This window comes from Centruroides vittatus, unplaced genomic scaffold (genome assembly GCF_030686945.1).
Source record: "Centruroides vittatus isolate TY-2023 unplaced genomic scaffold, ASM3068694v2 contig_12, whole genome shotgun sequence".
Lineage (NCBI taxonomy): Eukaryota > Metazoa > Arthropoda > Arachnida > Scorpiones > Buthidae > Centruroides > Centruroides vittatus.
This window is the reverse complement of record NW_027120767.1, coordinates 743,158-766,804: the sequence shown is the minus strand read 5'-3', so window position 1 is coordinate 766,804 and position 23,647 is coordinate 743,158. Positions and strand designations below refer to the sequence as shown.

Below are 23,647 nucleotides of genomic sequence, written 5' to 3'. Positions count from 1 at the left end.
GCATTCTAGTTATACCTATATTTAATAGTATTGTATAATTGTATGTTAAAGGACGTACTAGCACTGCAGTACTGAACTTCTATTAACTAGTTTAATTAACTAGTTATGCTCTATGACTAAAAAAAACATGGCGTCTAACGTTAAAATAATATTTTCTAATTGATTTAGTTTATACAGATCATTAATCGGTGAAAGTTTGTTCTTTGTAATCTATAATACCAATGAGCGTTTTGTTTTCACGTTCGAGTAGCGACACTTTCCGAAGTCCATTATTGTGGCAGGAACTGTTATAAATGATCCAATATGCGCGATTAACACCGCTTTTTGTTCTATTAGACTTCACCATTTACACCTAAATCCTTAATTCGTATTCTCGTAAATGTTTTCTATTTCCCCTATTTAATTTCTATCGGCAATTGTAACCGTAAGTTTACATTTTTAGCCGTCGAAGAGAACGGCAAAAAGAGAACGGAAGAGTGAACACACCCTTAATGGTCCTATCGGTCACGTGATAGTTCGTTAACCGGGGTCACGTCACGTGACCGTACGCGAATTTTATAACTTTTTATAGAATAATTGGGTTACCAATTTTGTTTCCGCGGTCTATTTAATTCGGATTGGTTTAATACATTAGAAGTCGACGCTCCCCGAAAATAATTTACTAATTTTACAATTTGAATTTAATTAATACTAAATTAATTAAAAGTAAAGAAAAAAATATATTTTAAATTATCATTTATCAATTCTTATTTCGGATTTGTTTTTCAGCTGGCAACATGCTTTACGTCGCCATCTTGCGACGGAGATGTCATTGGAAACGCGGTGGCTGTGTTAACGTCAAGGTAGAGATAATTCAGTTAAAATTTATTAGTTTATAAACTGATGAGAAAAATACAAATAAAATATACTTTTTGGGGCTGAATTGCAGCTCTGAATAAGGCAGTTAAGACCTTATAAGAGTTGTAGATCATGACAATAGGAGTAAAACAAAGGAACCGATGGTACACGTGACTCGTCTACGGGTTCAAAAACTAGTGAACCCCCTCCATGTAACTCGTTTAGTTGTACACGTGGGGGTCGAAACTCCTCATTCAGAACTGCAATTTTACTGATTTATAAACAAACATTTTTTCCTTTAGTTAGCAATTGAATAAAATCATAAAAATTATTCTAAAAACTCAGATAATTATTATTATTTTTAGGTCATTTTAATATGTCACCGTAACTCTTCAACTCTTGAAGTATCATCATCTTTCACATTAAATTGCAATTATGTCATCAAAATCAAAGTCGAAATCTGCAGAGATTGATCCAGATCTTGGGAAGAAGTTATTCGAAGAGGGAGCGACGTTTATCTTTCTAGATGTACCGCCTGGAACCGAATTCGGTATAGACATGAGTGTTTTCTATGTTGCGGATAAGTTCAGAGGAGTTAAAATGATACCGCCGGGTTTGCATTTCATCTACTACAGCGGAGTGAGTAAATATGGACAGTCCGCGCCTCGCACCGGCTTCTTTCATGTGTTTTCCCCTAAAGAAGTATTGGTTAGGAAGTGGAATAAGTTTGATGAAAGTAGGTTTTATTTTAGTAATGGCCGGCCTGTGATTTTTTGTGTATTTTTTATATTTTGTGTGTTTTTAATAGCCATGAGCGAAGAGATTGTAAATAGTGAAGAAACGGAAAGATTTCGTTCAAATTTGAAAGATATGGATCGGTTTCTCGGTGCATATCCTTACAAGATGTGGAGAAATTGGGTTGCTCTAACTAGTTACATTACAGGTAATTTTAACTGTTTGTTCTTTTACACTGATTGTTTTTATTCAGGTATAGAATTCAATATAAGTCACATAGATGGAAAAATGAGAGCTGTTGGATCTTTATTGTTTTGGAAACCACCCAATAGTCAATAATTAGAATCTAAATGTTCTGCCAAATGAAATAACCAATCTGACAGTTGCCAATGAGTTTGAATTACAGTAGAGTGTTGATTATAGTGTTGAAAAATTGGTTACATAGAATACTAATTCCAGAAATTATGAAGTTTTTACACAATGATTGCCAGCAATCTTCTGTAGACCTGGTGTCAAGTTATTTTGTTATCAGCACTAATTATGCTTTTCTATTTGTACCATAATAAATAAAACCTATGTTTTTAATGCATCAAATGCTTCATTTTGCCTACACACTGAAGCATTTGATGCATTAGAAATGACACTTACATGTAACCTTAAGCAGATTTGTCAACTCTTGATGATAAAGCAAGCCAGGGAATTATAAATAAACCAAAATAAGTCACTCCTTTTGAAAAACGAACTGTAATAATTTTTATGAGTACTGTACTTTGAATTCAAAGTTATTAAATAGTAAAAAGTAATAGTAAAATTTCATCAGTACACTGTAGGTTACGAAGAAAGACTAGTGCTTGTTTTTAATAGTTTTTCATTACGTTTTAAATTTAGCCTTAGTCTTTTTTTTAACTATTGTACTAGAATTCAAATTAATATTTTTACTTTAATCCTTTTATCTTTCTCTACCAAGTACAGTCAGTTATCTGAAATTGTCCTGTCCCAGTTATTTCAGATAAAGATATGCTCTGCCATTTTTCAGATTAAATTTACTCAACAGATAGAATATTTGAACTATTCCACAATACTAGATTATCATGTGATAATTAGAGTTTCCATCTTAAAAGCTTCCAATTTTTTTCAATTTAGACTTTGGGTAATAAATGTAGACTTTTTAAAGTTATACAGATAAGAGGTTTTTTTTTAATAGTTTATATATGTTAATTATACCAATCTTTATAAACAAATATTATTTTTTTAGAACCTGTTCTGAAAAGCATGGAGCCGGAATCTGGGATAGTCTGTTCCGTATCACAGTTTGTTCCCGAAACATTTTTAATGTCCAAACATAATCCAGAAATGGAAACTGATCAAATGGCAGCAACTACTTCAAAGACAGAAGATAATCTTCCAGAATTAAAACTGGTTCCTGGCACAATGCTTAGATTTACTAAAATTCCTTTAAAAAAGTAAGTATACTTTGGAATAAATTCCTAAAATTACAGTGTAATTTAGTGTCATATTTATTTATAGACATCCAGAAAAAGCTTCTCCTAGTGAAATTACTAAACATAATATGGACTCTACATATTTACTAGAGCAAGTTCTTTTAACATATGAGAAACCTGAAGATATTTTAGCAGAACTGCAACTGTCGTTTGTGTGTTTTTTGGTCGGACACGTGTACGAAGCGTTTGAACAATGGCAAAAGTTAGTTAGTATATTATGTAATAGTGACACTGCTTTGGAACTATACGGAGAACTGTATCTCAGTTTTATTGTTATTATTCATTTTCAACTGAAAGAAATACCCAAAGACTTCTTTGTAGATATAGTATCGAGTAATAATTTCCTCACCACCACTTTTCAAATCTTTTTCTCAAATTTAGAAAACAGTACTGCCGACGAAGCCTTACGTTCCCGTGGTAGGAAATTCAAAGAGAGCCTAACAAAGATTTTTAAGTGGGATTTTGAGAGCGAGCCAGATGACTGTGCACCAGTTATAGTAGAAACTAGTCAATAAATGCTTTGTCACAATTCATTTTTGTGTATATTGATACCATAATGATGTATTATTGTAAAATTTTTACTTTTAATCAACGAAAAACGTATCGAATTCATATCTTAGTGTAAAATTCAACATACAAAAATGCTAGGTAAACCTATTGCCATGATTACAGTTTCATAAATAAATATTCCAGTTAAAATTATTTGAACAGTTTTGTTGGCCTTTATAACAATTCAGATTTTTTTCTTTCATTGATCTGTCTCCTCCATTTCGACTTCTATGGATATGGACATACTAGTTTCGCTGGGGCCTTCCCCGTGTCCGCTCTCGTCTCGAACAGAATGACTTAGAAGAGCAAATTCGTACGAAGGAAGTTCTTCGGGCACATCTAAGTAAGATAAACGTAAAACAATTTAAACGAATATTCAATTAGCCAAGTTTTCATATTGCTACTTACCTTCACATGGAGTAATTACATTCATAAGATTTTCTATCACATAAGTTAACATGCTAGTCGAGAAAGTATCATCTTTTTGTAATCCCAAAGCCTGAAAGTGAATTTTAAAAGTTTTAAATAAGATTCCAAGAAGTCTAAAAATAAAAACACATTAAAAATACTTTATGAAAATATTCAACGGCGAGGGCCCAGTTTTTCATTAAGCTGTGAACATAACCGATCGCCGATAACGAAGACGGATTTTGAGGTGCTAGAACTAGAGCCTGTTGATGAAACTCTAATGCTTCTTCATATTTCCTGAAAATAATTTGAACAAAAAAGTGTGCATTATAAACAGAACTTTGATTTTTAATATCTTAATTTGAAAAAACAATTATATACTTGATTTTTCGACAAGTATGACCTAAATTATTCAATAGTGGTTCCCATTTTTCTGGAAGAACTGTTTGTCCACTAGTCTGTACTTTTTCAAGTGCTTCTCTAAAATATTTTTCTGCATTGGTATAACTGAAAAAATTGCAAATGCATAAATTTTTTTTTAAAGACAAATAAAACTGAGCAAATTATATTCTTGTAAGTAATTTAAAGTATTTGAAATCCTTAAAAATACAGATCATCATATGATTAGAAAATTTTTACATATTACATCCATCCAAAACATCACATTAGCATCTTTATTTCAGAGAATCAGGGTGCTACTGGTTCTATTGCTTTACTAAAAGTATCTATACCTCACTGATGCTGCTTAGAATATTAAAACACTGAAATGAAGTACTGTATCTTTGATGAAACTCAAACTACTTTTAAACACTAAATGTAATTTGGAAAAAAAGGCAATAAGATTTTATTTAATCCTAAGGATTTAGAACACTTGCAAACTTTTTCAAAAGAATGTAATTAATATGATAATGCTCTGATAAACTTGAGACATTGATAGAGTTAAGACCAGAAAGAAGTTTTTCTCGCATAGTATTGTATAACAAAAAAAAAAAAAAAATAATATACTTGAAGTCATAGATTATTCTGCACTCCTTACAGCCCAGAACTGATATCATTTAGTTCTAAAATTAAGACAATGTTGAAAAGTCAACTCTTTGTTGGATGCAAACAATGTTTTCCATTATTCAGTGAGACGTCAGCACAGTGATAAAACTCGTTCCATATTTTAGCTCGCTTGCAGGTGTCTCAAAACACTTACAAAATTTCATTAGCGAGGCTGAGGAGAACTATCGTTTTTTGCTAAGACAACGAGCGAAGTATAACGGCACCATGTTTGAAGGTTTTGATTGAACTAGATCAAAATTTTCTTTTAAATATGGATGAAAGAACTTATGACAGTTTTCGAACAGGTAAAAATAAACATATTTTTAACTTTTGTCTATCTGAAAGAGTTTGACGGGCGTAATTGTCTTTGTATGTCAGATATGTAAACTGAATTTCTTAGTTATCTCATTTGTATCTTGATTTTAGATATCAAGTAATATAATAATTAGCATTATATAAAATAACACACATGTCAAAACTTTCAGCAAAACCATTATATATGTTTCTACTCACAGCACATTATAAATTATAAAGGTACACATTGTTTTGTGTACCTTTATAATTTATCACTATTGCTTGTTAAAGATCTTGTGAATGAAAGTAATTATTTACTGAGTATAATTTTGTTTTAAAACTAGTAAATGCTTCATATTTTCATCATGAACAGCAACCAATGCCAAAACTTATTTTAAGGAATTTCAGACATCATTCGGTGCAGCTGACCTAGACTCGCATGAAAGCACAGACATTGTTAATTGGAGACAAAGTTATAGAAAGTATTTTCTGAAAATAATGGAACTTTCGGTAAGTGCATTTAATCTGAAAAACCATTAATTGATAACTTGCATGCAAGTAGAATGAAATTCTAGGACACTGTCATCAATAATGAGAATTTGTTCTCCACATTCTAAAAACAATCACACCGACCTACAAGATTACCCCGTTGTGGTCAGCTCTCCATATCCTTCAAAAACATGCATAATAAAAGTAAAGATAATTGTGATGTGTATTCATGATTTCAAATATTTACCAAAGTAACAGATCTTGAAAATTAATTTAAAATATTTGCTTGCAGCAAAATGGACCCAGGCAGCAGTAAAACTGTTAATAGCAGCTAGAACAGATTTGGAAAATGACTTTCAAAAGTTTCAAGCTTTGGGCTAAAATCTATATATATATAACCCATTCAACAGGTGTCCGTCCTTCCTTCCGTCCGTCTGTCCCGTAACCGTTTGATAACCGACACTAGAGGCGCCCCTATCGTGTGTCATATTTCAAACATTCAAATTAAATTAACAATTTTAATTATTATTTAAATTAACAATATAAATTATTATTCTTCATTTGGCCAATACATTATTATTTGGTCAATATAACAATATAAATAATTCAGTATATTTGTAATAGGAATTTATTACTGTCACGGAATGCCTGTAATGTTCACTAGGGGGCGAATAACGAAAAACCGGATAGATTTGAACCACTACGATAAAACGATAAGTGAAATAGTTAAGCTAATATTTTAATATAATGATAGAAACCTTTCATGGCACGAACGGACGGACGGATGGAAGGAAGGACGGACACCTGTTGAATGGGTTATATATATAGAAGATTAAGTGCATCAAACTTTTAAAAATTAAGCGCACACAACTTTCATATATTAAGTGCATTAAACATGCCTCATAGAAATTTGTAATACTGCTAAAACGCCCACTAGGGGATGTCCCGGGCTACTAGTATCAGATAAATTACGCAAAGAGGGTTTGCATTTACAGGAGGAATCTCATGATTACACAGAAAAAATTAGTCTTAAAAACTAGTAAAAAACATATAAGTTTAATCACATTATTCTATCTCTTAACAATTTTATAAAAATAGAGACCTTATTTATCAATCAATTGTCATAATATTCTGATAACAAAACCTTTATAGAATCAAACCAACCTCTGATAATCAGTATTTACACCTTTGTCTTTGTTATAAGATATTTTAAATCTATCTTTCCATTATTAGAATAGTTTTATCACTTTCCATCATTAATTTGAAGATCAGTTTTACAAAAACTTGAATTTGATTGCATAGGAAAAAAGTCGGAAATATTTTTTTTAATTGGAAGATATTGCATTTCGTAACATCACATATTATATTGCAGGTTGTATAACAGGACTCATACTCCAGTTTATAAACTTAAAAAATGACTAAAAGCAGACTAATAATGAAGAATATCTAAATGATGATTGAAAAAACTATTTTATAAAACGAGAACATCCTCAACCATGGCATTTGGCCAGTTAAATCAAAACCAGGCAACCAACTAATGTTTGAAGGCACCAAAAGAAAAAAATCAAATATACAAATATTTATAGTACTGTGTGACATTGAATTGTTGTCATGCATTACTATGGACATTTGTATATGTTACAGTCAAAACCCGTTTTTAGTTAGAACGCGTTTTAACTAGTTGAAACTAGTTTATACTGGATGTCTTTGTTAAAATCCGTTTTGCCTAGTTAAAACTAGTTTTAACTCAAATTCATTTTTGACTAGCAGTAAATTCTAGTTTTAACTAGACAAAACCCATTTTGTCTAGTTAATTTACTGCTGTACATGTTTTGATTTTAGATAAAACTAGTTTTAACTTTTAACATTTGTCAAAACTAATTTTAGCTACATAAATATGTTTGGGAGAAATAAATAAAGTTATGTATAGTGATTCGGGAGAAGATGCCTAACATTTTGCTTATGAAGGAAATTATAACGTTAATTTGGGTTTTGGAGACCTCTAACAAAAATATCATATTCTTGAACATGTTTTTCAAATAAAACTTTGAAGTATATGAAAAATAATTGTATATTGTGTTTGCAATGACGACTTTTTACTGTCTGGCATTTTAGGCATCTCACCCCAAGTATCCGGGTGAGATGCCAAATGATATTAGGGTAAGATAACAAATATACAATAATTGCATAAAATTAATTTTCGAATATCTTAACCAAATTTAATTTATTGCATATGTAGTACAAAGTACTTCATAGTAAGTATAACAGCACAGTATAAGTATTGTTAAGTTTCTGCCCGTTCTAACGTGCTCTATAGCTAGCTGAAAGCTCTTTTCGGTCCTAAAACCTTTTTGAGAAGTCCTTATATAATTTCTATGCATATCCTGCAATAAAACGAGAAAACAAAAGTTTATTAAAAATAGGCATATTGGAATTCAATTAACAAAATATAGGCATGTTACCCCAAGAAAAATGTGGCACCTTTCCCATTTGTCGGGATAAGATGCCTGGCGGAGTCACGTGTTCTAGCGTGTCCGATTGGGATCGGCGGTAGCTTACAATGGAAACTTTAGAACCTTAATAACTACATCACACACTAACTGTTTTTTGCAATTTTTAATAAATTCTATTTTAACTTTTAGTTTTAAAATGATTCTAGAAACATTTCACAACAAAAACTTCGTTCTTATCTTGCTTTTATTCTTCTCGGATGTAGAAAATGAGGTAACGGTAGCCAACTATAGCTTTCCACACTCAATACTGGCCCAACGATTCATCATACAAACACATGACAATATCTGACGTCACCGTTTGAAAATATCAAAAAGTAGGCATCTTCCCCCGCTTACCATCTTACCCTGAATCACTCTATATGTTCCATAACAAATATAATAATCATAGGAAAGAGTATAGTGCTTGTGAACTCATCCAAAATAGTTAACGTTCGTAACGCCACAACATGTAAGTGTAACTTATAATATCTATATAATACTCTATATGTTGCAGTCAAAACCAGTTTTTAGTTAGAATGCATTTTAACTAGTTGAAACTAGCTTATACTGGATGTCTTTGTTATAACTAGAATTTACTGCTAGTCAAAAATGAATTTGCGTTAAAACTAGTTTTAACTAGACAAAACAGGTTTTAACAAAAGACATCCAGTATAAACTAGTTTCAACTAGTTAAAATGCATTCTAACTAAAAACGGGTTTTGGCTGTAACATATATAAACATTGCTATTTAAGCAGTGAAATAGCATCAATTTGTCCTAAAAACTGTATAGATATATTGCATCATAACTAAACAGTATTCTCTGTCCTTCAGTTACAATCTGGATGGGGTCTGGTTCCAACTTCATTTCAGAATTTTTTTGTTTTTCTCTCTCAGCATATTCAGACAATGCCTGAAATCCTTTGGCAGTGTTTGTGAATCACATACTTTGCAAAATGCTATATGATCACCAATCCTCTGCCTGGAGATAAGGTGACGACAACAGTGAACTTTACCAAGCCAATAATCACTGTTAAAATGACAGTTTGGCATCTTTAATATAAGAAAAACAACATCAAAAGTACTTTATCACAATTACTCTTGTTCACTGAACTCAACTATCAATTACCATTAATAACAATCACCAATGCTAAACAGCACATGAAAAAAAGGAACAAATTAAGCAGCAAAGCAAAGTAAAAATGCACAATAATTGCAACAAATGCAATAATAATATTTTATATGATAGATAAGAGCAATACAGTATAACTCATTAATTGGGACTGACAGACATATGGATATGCAGAAAATTTAAGATATTTGGATTTCTGTTTAAAGATACTAAGCTATCTTCAAAACATGGTCTTTTTTCTACATGTGGCTACTTTACATTATTTACTGATTGTAATAGAGTACACCAGCACATAATCTTTTAAACTAATTTATTTGTTATTGTCAAATACGTTTCATCACAAAAGTTGACACTTAGCTTTCTTGATAACAGTAGATAACTGCAATTCAAATAAGAGTTCTACTGTATTACATTGTAAACAAATATCAAAATAAAAAGTTTCACCTAAAAAAACAAAAAAATGCTACTGCAATCTGGGTGCAGCATAATCTTGCGCCTCAGATATGCTGATCAAAAGTGACTTTGAAGGAAAAAAAGTGACCTGGTACGAGGATTGGCATAAGTGCAGTATGGATGCTCAAAAAATATACATTACATTATATTCAGATAGATGTCTTTATTGGAAAAAAACCAATAAAACTTATTTCCATGTTAAACCATTTTATATTTTATCAGGCATATAAGGCCAATATTCTCGTCTTTAACATAGGTATAATGAAATAAATTGTTTGTTTATTTTCTCAAGAAAGAAGAAAAATTTTCTTCTTATATTGATTTAAGAGAAGATTATTATTTTACTTACTCTTGACTCTGAAATGCTACAACACCAAGTTCATGAAGAACAAAGGGATCTTCTGGGGCAATAGTTAATGCCTGATTGAAAAATCGCTCGGCCAATTTTGTATTGTTAGTAAGTCCATATTCTAAACCAATATATAACAGAGGAAGATGGCACCTAAATTCATAAAAAATCTTATTTTAATATTTATAAGAATTTTTTATAAAGTTACTGAAAGTATAATAAAATATAAATACTGACCCTTTCATTAATTGTGAAGCTTTAAAATATGCTGCCATAGCTTGATCGTGTTCATTTTCTACGGCAAAAGAATGCCCATACATCAACCAAGCCGGTCCAAATACACAATCAAGAGTTGTAGCTTTACTGGAAAATATTTGCATATTTCATCTGTATTCACACTAATAATCATATATTTAATTTATGAAAAAATTAATGTGTTTAACGTTTTAATATTTTGAAAATGAAATATTTTAAAAGAGACTGTGGATCTAACACAATTGAAAAAAATCCATAAAAGGCCAGAATTAAAATCATCATGTCCATCATGAGTTTGGCCAGACTCATAATGGGATAGGCTGGATGGTGAAGAATGGGACTGAATATATTTGGGACAGACTACCCAACTGGGATTCTCCACTCAGATTTGATCCCAGACGCCCAGAGCGACAGGCTGATGCCTTAACTAACTTGGCCATACAGCTGGCGTACCGATTATGTTCACTGATGAAGATTATCATCATCATTCATCTCTTTGTCAGACAGTTTTAGATAAAAATTCTCTCTAAAATTACAAAGAATCTATTTTAAATTGAAAGAACATTAATGTATTTAGATGTCAATTAAAGCATGTAAATAGATAACATTCTAATTAAATTGGAAATTGGGTTAAAATACAATCTTGATTATCTACATAATTTAAAAATGCCACTAAAAATGCATAAAGTAACGAATATTTTAGAAACATTATTTGTTAATATAAGAAATCATATTTAATTTGCTTTCTGTAATTAATTAGAAATATAATTTGTAAACTAAAGAGATGTCTGACAAATATTGCCTCTATTTTTAGTAATTATTTGAATAAAAAAAATTATACAAATATATCTGATTTTTTTTAATAATAATTATTTTTAAAAACTTACCTAAGATATCTTCTAGCTGTATCAGTTTTGTTAATAAGGAGGTAATAACAACCAACAGCAAACCAAGCAATCTGTAGAAATTTTGAAATTATTACTAAGATGTTCGTATCCAATGTAAATATATAATTCTAAATTTATAGTAAAGCAGAAAAAATAAATATCTATAAATTGTAATTTAAAAAATACGTACGGCTCCTTCGGGATACAAATCAACTAATTTATGTGCCAGGTAAAACAGAGCTAAAACATTCGGAAAAAAATTAATTAGAAATTTGTTTTAATATAAATTTCAAATAAAATCTTAATAAAATTAATAATTACCATTTGATTTTTTTAATTCCATTAAACATGATATATGAATTGGTAAACACTGATTATGATATGGATCTCTATTAAGAATACTGTCAAAATTTTATTTATTAGAAATATTGTTAAATAATCCAAAAATTTCTAAAACTGTTTCTTATAAATTTAAAACAATTCTTAAAAATCTAAAAGGAGAAAATACAAAAATATATACTTTAAAAATATTTGTAATTATTTCTTTTGTTTTATGACAATTGTTACATATATGGAAAATCAAGCCATATATATATGGCATGAGTTATACAGTAGACCCCCTTATAACACGGGTTCATATAAGACGGATTCGTATAACACGGTGGAAAAATTGCGACTGTGTTCGTATAACACGCTAAAAGAGGCTCGTATAACATGGTAAAAGAATGAGTCAGATTGTCATGGCCAACTCATGTTTCGACAAGATTGGTCGAATCTGGACCAATAGTGGACATTGCACAAACCGTTGAGTTTAAACGAGTAGCGAACATAGTAAAAAACAATTATTACTCAACGGCAATAAAAATTATATTTCTATTAATGACGTCTCCAGAGTTCAGCGAATTTTTTGCAGAAAGAATAACTAATCAGGAAACACGCATCCGCCATTCGATGAGCCACTCCGCGACGAAAACAAGCTTAAGCAATGGCGTCTTCGAACGGTGCACACTCAGTAAGTACTTTTTGTTTATAGCATAGTTTATATGGATTATTCCCAAAAAATTATACGTGTTTTGGAAATGTTTGAGTCAAATTAGTCTAGAATCGATTAATTTTATGGAAGAAACCTTTCAAACAGCTGTACCCCTAAACTGCACAAGTGCCCAGACCATGTATTTGTAAAATCTAAGTGACTCGTACAACACGGAACGTATCTACCATGCTATACGGAGGTCTACTGTAATTAATAAATATAGCATATTATTATGATAATAATTTGTATAAATTTATATACATACAAATCTCAATACAGCAATTATAGATATAACAATAAGAAATACTCCCTTTGCAATTCATATTACCTTAGCATAAAACTTCTGATTGATACTATCCTCTACTAAGATAAATCTGTTTTGAGATGTATTTTTTACTATACTTGTAAAATACATAGTATTTTCCTTTCTTTGTAATGATAATAATACAGTAAAGTATATTGTAATTAATTTTTATCAGTTGGCATAAACAAAGAAAAACAATACTTTTTAAAATTTTCACTATAACAATAATCCCTCTACAAGGATTCTTCTGCTAAATATTGCTATAGAAGGATTTGACTGTATTTAATATATCATTTAAATTTTTAAATAATTGAAAACCAATTATTATACAACAGACCCAGACTTACTGTAAGAATTCACTTGTAGTTATCATTTTATTCATATAAATAGGCATCTTTTCTCCTTTTCCATGTTTAATATGTGACTCATAACACACAATTAGTATCAGCCTTAACCAGTGTGTTAAATGTTAAATGTTTGAAATTTAGCAGGTACCAAAATATATGAGTTATAATATACAGTCAAACCTGTTTTTATGCGCTCTTTTTATGTGCGATTTTTATTTGTGCGATTTTTTTAATGCGAATTTTTAATTTGTGCGGTATAGTTGGCGACTAGTCTCGTGCGATTCGTCATGTCTCACGTTGACTTATTATAGCTAAATAAACTTATTATAGCATAAATGCACTTATTATAGTAATATTATTGCATGAATATGCGAAAAATGAAATAATTTACTTTTTAAGTCAACAAAACACCACCTGGACAAAAATATGTAAAACAGACGATAGACCAGACGATGCAGTCAAGTGCTGACATCTGTTGTCAATAAATTCTATTTCGTACGGTTTTGAGTTATTTTCTATGTGAGACTTTTTTTATGCGGTCCCTGTTGACCGCATAAAAAAAATTATTTTTTAATTGTGTTGCGAAAACTATTATTTACAGCCATTCGTGAAGTTTCGTGAGATTTTTTTTAATGCGTTTTTTTAATGCGGTCCCTATCCCCCGCATAAAAACAGGTTTGACTGTACTTATAAAAACTCACTTTTGTAATCATTATTTGCTGACAATACAGTAGTTAAAATTGTTGATACTCATTATCTCAATTATACAATAGTGGCTAAAGCCTGTAGAAGGCAAACAATACCAATAAATAAGTTATTGATTAATAATCATAATTAATAAATCTTCAAATTACATAATTTTTAATTGTTTTAACATGTCCTCCTAAAGGCAAATTTACCAAAACCAGAATTTCCATTAATTGTAGTCATATTTACTTATTTCACTTAATATAATCAGAATAGATAAATTCCAGTGATTATAATAAGCAGATTCTACCGTATATATTTTGCAGTTAAAAAACCTAAATTTAAAATTTATTCAAAAATTCATAAACAAAAAACTGAAATAAATCAAACAAAACTATTTATTTAGAAATTTTTCCAATTATAATTGGTTCATCAAAAAATTTTCATGAAATTCTACATCAGTATTAGGGATTGCAATTGCTGGATCCCTCATCCAGCAATCCAGCTGGATCCAGCACATTTTTTGGCCTGCTGTTTGGCCTGCTAATTGAGTATTTGCGGATCCGCAGCGCTGGATCCAGCACCAAGTGCTGGATCCAGCGCTGCGAATCTGCAAATACTCAATTAGCTTTCTAAATAATTGCGCAAAAGTCTACGTTGTCACGTTGCCGCTTTGCTAACTACTAGACTGCTACTAATTACTTACTAATTATTTACTCACTACTTTACTAACACTAATAATTAAATTACTTATAAATCAACTATACCTTAATCAATTCAGCAAAATTTAATAAAATAATAACGTATTCAATTGCTTTTAACAATCTTCCTCAGTTACAAAAAAATACAACATTAACTATAGAACATAAAATGTGTTTCGAATAAATATAAAAAGAATAGTGCTTAATTACATCCCATTTTTTTTAAACAAGATACATAGATGTACTGCCAGGTCTGATAATTTTCGTATTGTATACCGACGTAATCCCACTGTTTTCAAACTTTTAAGAAACGATAAAAAGAAAGAGGATCGGAATTCAACAACGGGTATATATTCGGTGCCTTTACACAACCAACGTTTCAATTCCAAGCTTGTTTATGTGGGTGCAACAATGCGTAGTTTAAAACAAAGGCTCAAGAGCACGAATATACAATCAGTAAGAACCTTGACAACACTGCGCTGGCATCATACGCAAGACAGAAAGATGTTAACGTCCAATGGGATCAAGCGGCAATTATAAAAACGACGACGAATAGGCAAACGGTCAAACATCTTGAGAGATCGGAAATCTGCAAGGCGCACATGACAACTATTTGTATGAATCATAGAGATGCGGACTCATTGTCTACCATGTGGAGATCCTTTTACATTAATTAATGTTATTAACGGACAATGCTGGTTTCGTTGTTATATCTTATATACAGTAATACCCCGAACTTACGCGATAGGTGGGACCGAGCAATAACCGCGTAAGTTGAATTCGCGTAAGTCCGGGTATAACTTCGCATATAAATACATACAAATTATTTTTAATTGGGGCCGGAGACTAAAGAAAACAACAATTTAGAAAAAAATGTTTAATAAAACTTTAGATAATACATATGTATAACAAATTATATTATTAAAATCGTAAATCGAAGTTATTTTGTTATAGAAGGCTGCCTAAAATCTAACAAATTTGTCTGACGGCTCAAAGATTTTTCTCCCGCAAAATTTCCTCGTAGCATGCTAATAATTTTTTTTTTTTTTCGTTTAGTAGAAGAAATGCGCTCTTCGTTGGAGTCTATATTTTCTAAAATTTGTAACCTCTTTTTAATTAAACTGAGGCCTTCTGTCAAGTTTCCAACCGTCATTCGATCATCTGACTGAACTGGGTCTAAAGGATCAAGTTTTGCAAATTTACAAATATTCATTTTTGTATCGAAGTCTTTGGAATGTAAAGTTAACATTATTAAAGAGGGAGTTTTTCTTTTCTTGTTTGATGCAGAAGAATCAGTTCTACTTCATTTGGATGATACAGTAGAGTCTCAAGTCTCCGTAGATATAACACAGAAATAAATAAGACAAAATAAATTGTAGCTATGCGTCGATTCCGCGCGACACGTCCGAACCTGTAAGCTGAACAATAGTTTGGGGGAGTGAGTAATCAAGGGTTGCGTAGCCCTCAAACAAAAGACGAATCATCGAGTTTTGAAAATCGCGTAACTCAGGGTAGCGTAAGTCGAGGTATTACTGTACAGGGTGTTTTTTTTTAAACTGACGGTACTCAGAGACATCTGTAGAGCAATCTAACAGCCGGACTGTCGTCAAATTTGGGAGAGTGACTAAGAACAACATGGGAAAAAGATTCCGCGAAGAAAAACGTAGTACCCAAATTTGCCGGTAGGGGTGGATTTGGCACTGTTGTAGCGAAATGGCTAAGAATCTGCATAAAATCCAGCTGCAATTAACAAACACACGAATGAATAATCAGACAGAGGTTTCAGTGTAATAACGAAAGTTTAATTACTCAGCAAATAACCTTCTCTCTTCTTCAATGTGATCACCGTCCTGCTGGACAACTCATTGCATCCCGAACACCGTGTTCTCTATGGCTGAACGTAACATGTCCGCAGGAATGTTCATCACGATTTGAGAAATGTTGTCCTTCAAAGTCATCAAGTTTGGGACACTACCAAGATAGACCTTGGATTTAAGTAACCCCACAGGAAAAAGTAACATGGGATTAGATCCGGGGAGCGAGGCGGCCATGCAAGTGGAAAAAAGCGACTGATGACCCTTTTTTCTGTGAAGTGCTGGTAGCTTTTTCACTACAACAGCGCCAAATCCTCCTCTACCGGCAAATTTAGGTAATACTTTTTTTCTTCGCGGAATCTCTTTTCTATGTCATCCTTAGTCACTCTCCCAAATTTGGCGACAGTCCGGCTGTTAGATTGCTCTACAGATGTTTCTGAGTACCGTCAGTTTAAAAAAAACACCCTGTATATATTTTTTCCGCTATATATTTTGTTTATTTATCTATATTTTGTCCGTTTGGGCGTTTTCCATTAATTTTCATATTTATTCCGAACACATTTTATGTTTTATTTTTTGTAACTGAGGAAGATCGTTAATAACGATTCAAAACGTTATTATTTTATTAAATTTTGCTGGATTGATAAAGGTGTAGTTTATTTAACTTATTCTACTTCCAGTACATAGTTTTATATACCTATAAATAACTACAGGCTAATATGTAGAGCCTATATATAAAAACTGGTAAGACTGATAGCCACTTAGCCACTGATTATCCGTCCTTACATTATTATAATATATTAATATAAATTAATCAGTAGAATTACCTTTGCTATTATTTAACTTAAAGATTACATTATAATTATAATCTAACTAAACATTTAAAGTTAATTATCTCTATCTCAACTGTTAAACCGAACCAAAGTTTACTACCTAAATGTGTAAGAAGTTTTACTGATTTATAGTGACCAGTCTAAATAATAAAAGCTTCTTAAGTATTTTTTAAAAATGTTTTATTTCATTTAAAAAACATAAGGATAGATAGATAGACAGATAATACTATTGCACCAAAAATACATCCACGCTGGATCCAGCTGGAATGATTTCAATCCAGCAAAAATCCAGCTGGATTCAAAACACTGCTGGATTGCAATCCCTAATCAGTATATATATTTAATAGGTTTTAAATCATTTCACAGATCAAATGATTTTTTTGGCTTTAACTGATTTTATTTTTTTTTTGTGAAAATTTAGATAATATTAATCATTACATAAAAGTGAAAATAAATGGTATCAATACACATATGTCCAAAACTTAAGAACAAACACAATTGCTAGCAGTGATAGCTAGAAAAAGTCACCAAGCAGTCGGTCATGAGCCTGCCAGAACATTGTGAATACTGCAGTTTGAGATGCATGAGAACATTTCATATTGACAGATCGCTCTTCCTGGGTTTTCTATCCATTCTCCCTCTAACTGTTGTACATAACTTTTTCACCAAAGACTCACTTCCATTGCTTTAATTTGTAAAATCCTACAAACTGTTGTGTATTATCTCGTGTTAAACGTCAAATAATATGGTTCTTGCCATATTTGTCTGCTTTCATCTAAAGTTCTTTCAATTCATGTAAAAATGTTGTCCATCCTGAGTTTCAAATGCATGTATTTATTTATTTGTTAATTTTATTAATTAAAATACCAAATTAAAAAAAAAAAAATATATATATATATATATATATATATATATATATATACACTACTTGAAATATATATTCTTGATGCCTACTCAACACATTATGGCGCATGAGCATTCTCACCACGTGCGTGTCATTTTAAATTCTTTTCATTTGGTTGTTCTAACTTTAGTTTTGTTCTAATGGACTAATTCCTTTAATTTTAATTCAAAAACTTTTGTTCGAAAAAACATTTATTTGAAATCATCTGCCTGAGGACGAAGTTTTATAGCACATCAAAAGCGCTAGCAAATATAGCAGTGTTTATATATATTTAATGCGTTTGTGATGTTTTTCTCTCCTGTTAACCTAAGATTGGCATGACATCTACCCTCAAATTGACTATATATACCGTATTTTACGGACTATAAGACGCACCTGAATTTTGGAAACAATTTTTCGAAGAAAAAAGTGCGTCTTATAGTCCGTAAAATACAGTATATATATTCAATTTGAGGGTGGATGTCACGCCAATCTTATATATATATAAATAAGATAAATAAGAAATATATATATATATATCTTTGCAAAAGGGCTGGCAGAATTACAATTTAATAAAGTATCCATCTGTAATGTAATTTTACTTTATTAAATTGTAATATAAAGTTGTTTTAAGAAAATTTACTGTAATTTTACAAAATGTAATTTTCCTTAAAAAACTTATGTAGAAAAGACTAAAATGTCTTCATTTTCAACATGTCAAATCACCAGGAACAACAGTCTTCCATTGCAATGAAAACCTGTTAATAGAGGCTATGCCTCTGAAAATGTGCAAAACAGCCAAAAAGTTCACCAGTGACAAGCCAACAATTAATTAAAAAATGGGTGACAAATTTCATAGAAAACACTAAAATGCCAAAAATGAACAAAAGAAAATATGTAATTTTCCTTATTTAATATTAATGCATCTAAAATGTATTTTAGGAATCATTATTGCAAATTGTTTTATTAGTTATTACAAGTACAGGAAAATAAAAAATAAAAATGTTTTTATTCCAATCATTGTGCTAAAGCAGTTAAAATATTAATGATCTCAGTTCAATTGTAGAATATTGCTGAATGTTAATTAAGTTTAAAATTCTACAATTGAACTGAAGTTACTCTACAAGCTGAAAATCTACATATATGTAGATTTTCAGCTTGCTTCTGGTAGATATAAGCTTTACAGTCCACAAGTTGAAATGATGAATAGAGAATGAAAGATGTCTGTGGCATCACCAGTTCTAATTTTTAAAACTTCTGATTTAATTGGATTATTTTTTCATTGATTGTAAAGGAAGTTTTTAATTTTAACTAATATTACAGAACTTAGCAAATTTAATAAAAGAAATATATAATATATTTATGTCTTAGATAACTGTGGATGTCAATAGTCTGAGGTCTTAAATCATTACTTCATTGTGAATAAGAATAAAGACATGGTTTCAATGAAAAAAATAAATGTAATGTTTATATTGAAACATATTACACTGTAATATAGTTTTAATTATTTTAATTAATTTTAACAAAGTCATTAAATGTTTATAAAAAAATCAAACTGATTCTATGGATAGAAATTTTCCGAACAAAAATATCATCTTAATTTACGCAAATAAAAAAATGAATTATAAAAACTTACGCGGATGTTATAGAAAAGCATTGCTGATAATCACAATTATAATAGCAACGTTCTGCCATTACAGTTGCCAAGTCTAAATTATCTTTGAGGCCATTCAACTCATTTGGAATAACAAATTCTGATGGTTGATCATACTAAAAAATGAAATAATTATTATTTTAGTTTATTTATAAAATTAACAAATTAAATTAAAAAGCTTACTTTTTTCAATTGAGTCTGATAAAGAAATTTCACTAATTCAGCTTCTTCTTTTTCCACACAGTGTTTGGAAAATGGTAGTGATTGTAAAAGTTCTTCTTCTGTTAATAAAAAAATATTTTCATTAAAAAACTGTATTCAGAAATACAGTACATTAAATAAAGTGGAACCTGTTCCACTTGAATTGGTCAGGAAATAAACTTTGGACTTTGTGTTAAAAAGTTTAGAGTTATGGAGGTTCGGCTAAAAATCAAAATTTCATGCATTGGTTTATCGGTGACCCATAATAAGCTAGCCATATTAATATTTTGTGGATCTTATTGTGTAGAATGTGTGTCAATGTAAACCACTCAATGTTGTCCAGAAAAAAACTAACCTAATGATTAAGTGTTTTGTAGCTTAGTTAAATAAGCTACTGAGGAATGCTTTCTCGAAATAGTTGATCCAGTTATAGTATGCAGGGTAAAACATGCTTTCCTGTTGCCCCGACACAATGTTTACTTTTAGTAGTATGTGGTCCTGTGCTTTATAGAAAGTTTCTGATTAGGTTATTTGATAAAGGAACATTAATTATTTTATTTAACAGATTAAAATTCTGGAGTGTTTATGAAAATGTTCTATCAAAACTCCATTCTAGTTAAACAGTTCGATGAATTCGAGTTAACCAGTTTGATTTAACATGTAAATCCCTATGCTAGACAACTGGGGAATGAAAATGATTTAACCAGGTTCCACTGTAATGTATTGTTTTGATTTACCGTAAAATTACCTTCTTCTTTAGAAAGCATTTGATGTTGAACAAGTGATTGAAAAGCTTCATAGCAATAAACATCTAAACGTAAAGCTTCACGAAAACAATCTGCAGCTAATCCTCGATTGTCCATTGCCTCATACAACTGACCTTTAAGTAGAAGAATTGAACTCTCCAACTGAAAATAAAAAAATTTATTAATAAAAACTAATTTCTGTTAAAAGAATCATTTTGAATGATATAAAAAAAAAAACCTTTCTTTCTTCATGTGCTTTCAATGATTCATTTTGGTCATTACTTCTAAAATTTGTTTGTTCTAACATATCTAAAGCTTGGCGATACTCTTTACCAGCATACTGAAAGATAATTTTAAAATTTACAGTTAACAATAATTTGTTATTCTTTTAGAAAAATTAAATCAAAAATGTTTAAACAATTTATTAAAATAGCCATAATTGTATAATTTTCTCAACACTTACATGACATTTTGCTGCTAGATATAAACAACCTAGATCTACCTGTAAAAACAATAAAAATTCAACTGAATTAAATTTTTGAATAATCTTTATTTTTAATTATATTTTAAAATTTTATATATAACTTCAAGTTTTATCATACCAAAACATAAATTTTTAAAACAGAGACACATAAAAGTAATATTTTCTTATACCAATTAAAGAAATATTACTTATATGCTTTATCCCAATAGAACATTAACAACAACAAACATTTTCAAACAGCTCAATTGCCCTGCTTCAGGTCAGTACAAATCTGTATATTAGAATGCTTATTCTATAGCATTCTACATTCAAACTCAATTCAAAATTTAAACTATTTTGAAATTTACAAACTTTAAACTTTACTACTAATGTATTTTTCACCATTTTATATCAACACCCCATCTTTCAATTGAATTACTACTATTTTTTTTTCTCCTGGTTAGCATAAAAAGCCTTCCAAGCACTCAATAATGAATCTGCATCCCATATATTAATGCACTCTTCCTTCAGGCTGTTTTAAATCTCTCTAATATCCGTAAAAATTTAGTTTCTTCTTTACTACAACAGTTTTTTATTAATGTTGTTTGCTCCAGTTTAGCTTCAGTTCTTGGTTCCGAGACATATATGGATAGAACTGTTGTTTGTCTCTCACTCTCTCTCTCTCAATATCATATTTGTGTTCTTTAATCCTGCTGTTAAGAAATCTGTTTATGGCTCCTAAATAAATTAAATCTTTGTCAAATCTATCGTCCATTGATGGTATGCTGTAAATTACAGGAGCTCTGACCTGATCTATAGTATCTTTATCATTTCGTAGCATTTGGTATATTGTGCTGCCCCTGAAGCAGAGCAGTCAAGCTGTTCGAAAACTTTCGTTGTTGTTAATGTTCTACTGGGAAAAGCAAAGGTTACCTATGTGATTAATATTTATATATTTTGTTTTCATAAATAAATATTTTATGTATTATGTAGTACATTTAAATAAATTATATCAATTATATGATATAGATTTATACATAAAGTTATATTTTTAAAGAAGTAATACGAGTAGCAAAATGTTTTATAAGATTGTGTTTTACCTTATGTAAATTTCTGTTTTTAATACAGAGAGCAGCTCTATGAAACTGTTTAGTTAGATATAAACATTGAGCCAACCAATAAATGTCTTTAGTTTCTCCTGAAATTAAATAATAATTTTTATTTGAAATTATTAGATAATATTGATAAATTTGCTAAAAATAATGTATTATTAAGTATGTTTATAAACAATAAAAAAATAAAATAATATTCTAACTTTAAAATACTGAAAACAGTTTAATTATTTTTAAATTCCAAGACAAATTTAAAATACCTAATAAATAATAATAAATATATAATAAGTTGTTTAATCAGAATCATAGGCTTTTAATTAAACAACTTTTCATACTTGGAATTATTATAGTTCAAGTTTAATACTGTTAGATTATACTGAAATTTATAATTTAAAATGTATTCCTTCAACTTCATAATCCGTAAAAAATTATAATTTCAAATGACCGACTTTATCCTATTATATCTTTATATCACACAATCTTAATTATCGTCTCAAATAATAATAATAATATAAAGTGTGTTTTTATAAATTACTATATTAAATCATTATCCAATAGCTTTAAATTTAATTTAATTAAACTGTATAAAAAACAAACTTGAAATTAATGGGTTATTCATTACGACTATTCTTTTTACACAACTAAAATATAAGTAGTTTGCTTTAACAGTTGTTGGACATTTGAAAATATGTTACTTTAAAAATTACTTTTTATATACTGGTTTTCAACTTTTCTATTAATGTTATAAGATAATTTAAGTTTATTTTAATTTATTAATTTTGGTATAGTATCCATATCAGTATATTTATTGTAAATAATTTTATTTGAATAACAATTGTAATTGAAAATTTTTGTTTCAATACAATTTTCGAAATAAAAAGATTATCACCATCATATATGCTGTCCTATAAGTCAACTTTTTAAGCATGGAAAAATTCTCTACATAACTTATGTGTTTAAAATGTAAACTTCTGTCACAGAATGCCAACAAGTTGAGTAGCATTCATAACAATGACTGTACCATTTACCATAAAAGTATGTTCCTTCGTGGAAGCATCCGTGGACATGAACAAACTACCAAGCGGAGCAGAAAAACAGATGCAAGCAATTGTGTGTGTCCAGATTAACTGCATTTAGCATACAGTGACCACCAGATGATGCTTCTATATAAGTGTGTGGTAAGCAGCTAAGTAGATAGTTTGATCACTGCTTTTATTGCTCACGTTTCTGAAGAAGAAAAGCTCGATTGTCTTTTATCTCACGGTACAAATGGTGAAATTCACTGAACTAGTGACATTTCTTATAAATATTGTGTCTTTTGCCTATAAGAAGTTTCGGTAATACAATGTAAAAAACTGTTTTTCTATAGCAAGCATTTCATGTCATCTCGCTGCCAATTTGTAAACAACATGCTTCTGGTTCATAAGGTTCTCTGGACAGAGAAC

At 30.1% G+C, this 23,647-nt stretch overlaps 2 protein-coding genes across 2 annotated transcripts in view; one reads left to right on the top strand and one right to left on the bottom strand.

Annotated features, from left to right (window-relative positions):
* The first annotated feature begins 800 nt into the window (after positions 1-800).
* LOC136983541 (protein AAR2 homolog) lies at positions 801-3,607 on the top strand. Its single transcript, XM_067280305.1, has 5 exons — positions 801-842; positions 1,203-1,573; positions 1,646-1,780; positions 2,828-3,035; positions 3,100-3,607. Exons 2-5 carry the CDS (start codon positions 1,273-1,275, stop codon positions 3,587-3,589), a joined length of 1,134 nt encoding a protein of 377 aa, XP_067136406.1. The 5' UTR covers positions 801-842; positions 1,203-1,272; the 3' UTR covers positions 3,590-3,607.
* Positions 3,608-3,636: 29 nt separating this feature from the next.
* The window catches only part of Cdc16 (cell division cycle protein 16), a 29,200-nt gene continuing 9,189 nt past the window's right edge, over positions 3,637-23,647 (bottom strand). Inside the window, exons 3-17 of the mRNA XM_067280296.1 lie at positions 22,191-22,288; positions 21,091-21,129; positions 20,866-20,967; positions 20,630-20,789; positions 19,864-19,961; positions 19,663-19,796; positions 11,746-11,825; positions 11,615-11,664; positions 11,425-11,495; positions 10,520-10,645; positions 10,283-10,435; positions 4,413-4,538; positions 4,193-4,328; positions 4,032-4,122; positions 3,637-3,962 (exon numbers count right to left, since the gene is read on the bottom strand). Of these exons, the coding sequence (XP_067136397.1) occupies positions 3,823-3,962; positions 4,032-4,122; positions 4,193-4,328; positions 4,413-4,538; positions 10,283-10,435; positions 10,520-10,645; positions 11,425-11,495; positions 11,615-11,664; positions 11,746-11,825; positions 19,663-19,796; positions 19,864-19,961; positions 20,630-20,789; positions 20,866-20,967; positions 21,091-21,129; positions 22,191-22,288 (1,604 nt within the window). The 3' untranslated portion in view covers positions 3,637-3,822. The remainder of the gene's footprint in view (positions 3,963-4,031; positions 4,123-4,192; positions 4,329-4,412; positions 4,539-10,282; positions 10,436-10,519; positions 10,646-11,424; positions 11,496-11,614; positions 11,665-11,745; positions 11,826-19,662; positions 19,797-19,863; positions 19,962-20,629; positions 20,790-20,865; positions 20,968-21,090; positions 21,130-22,190; positions 22,289-23,647) is intronic.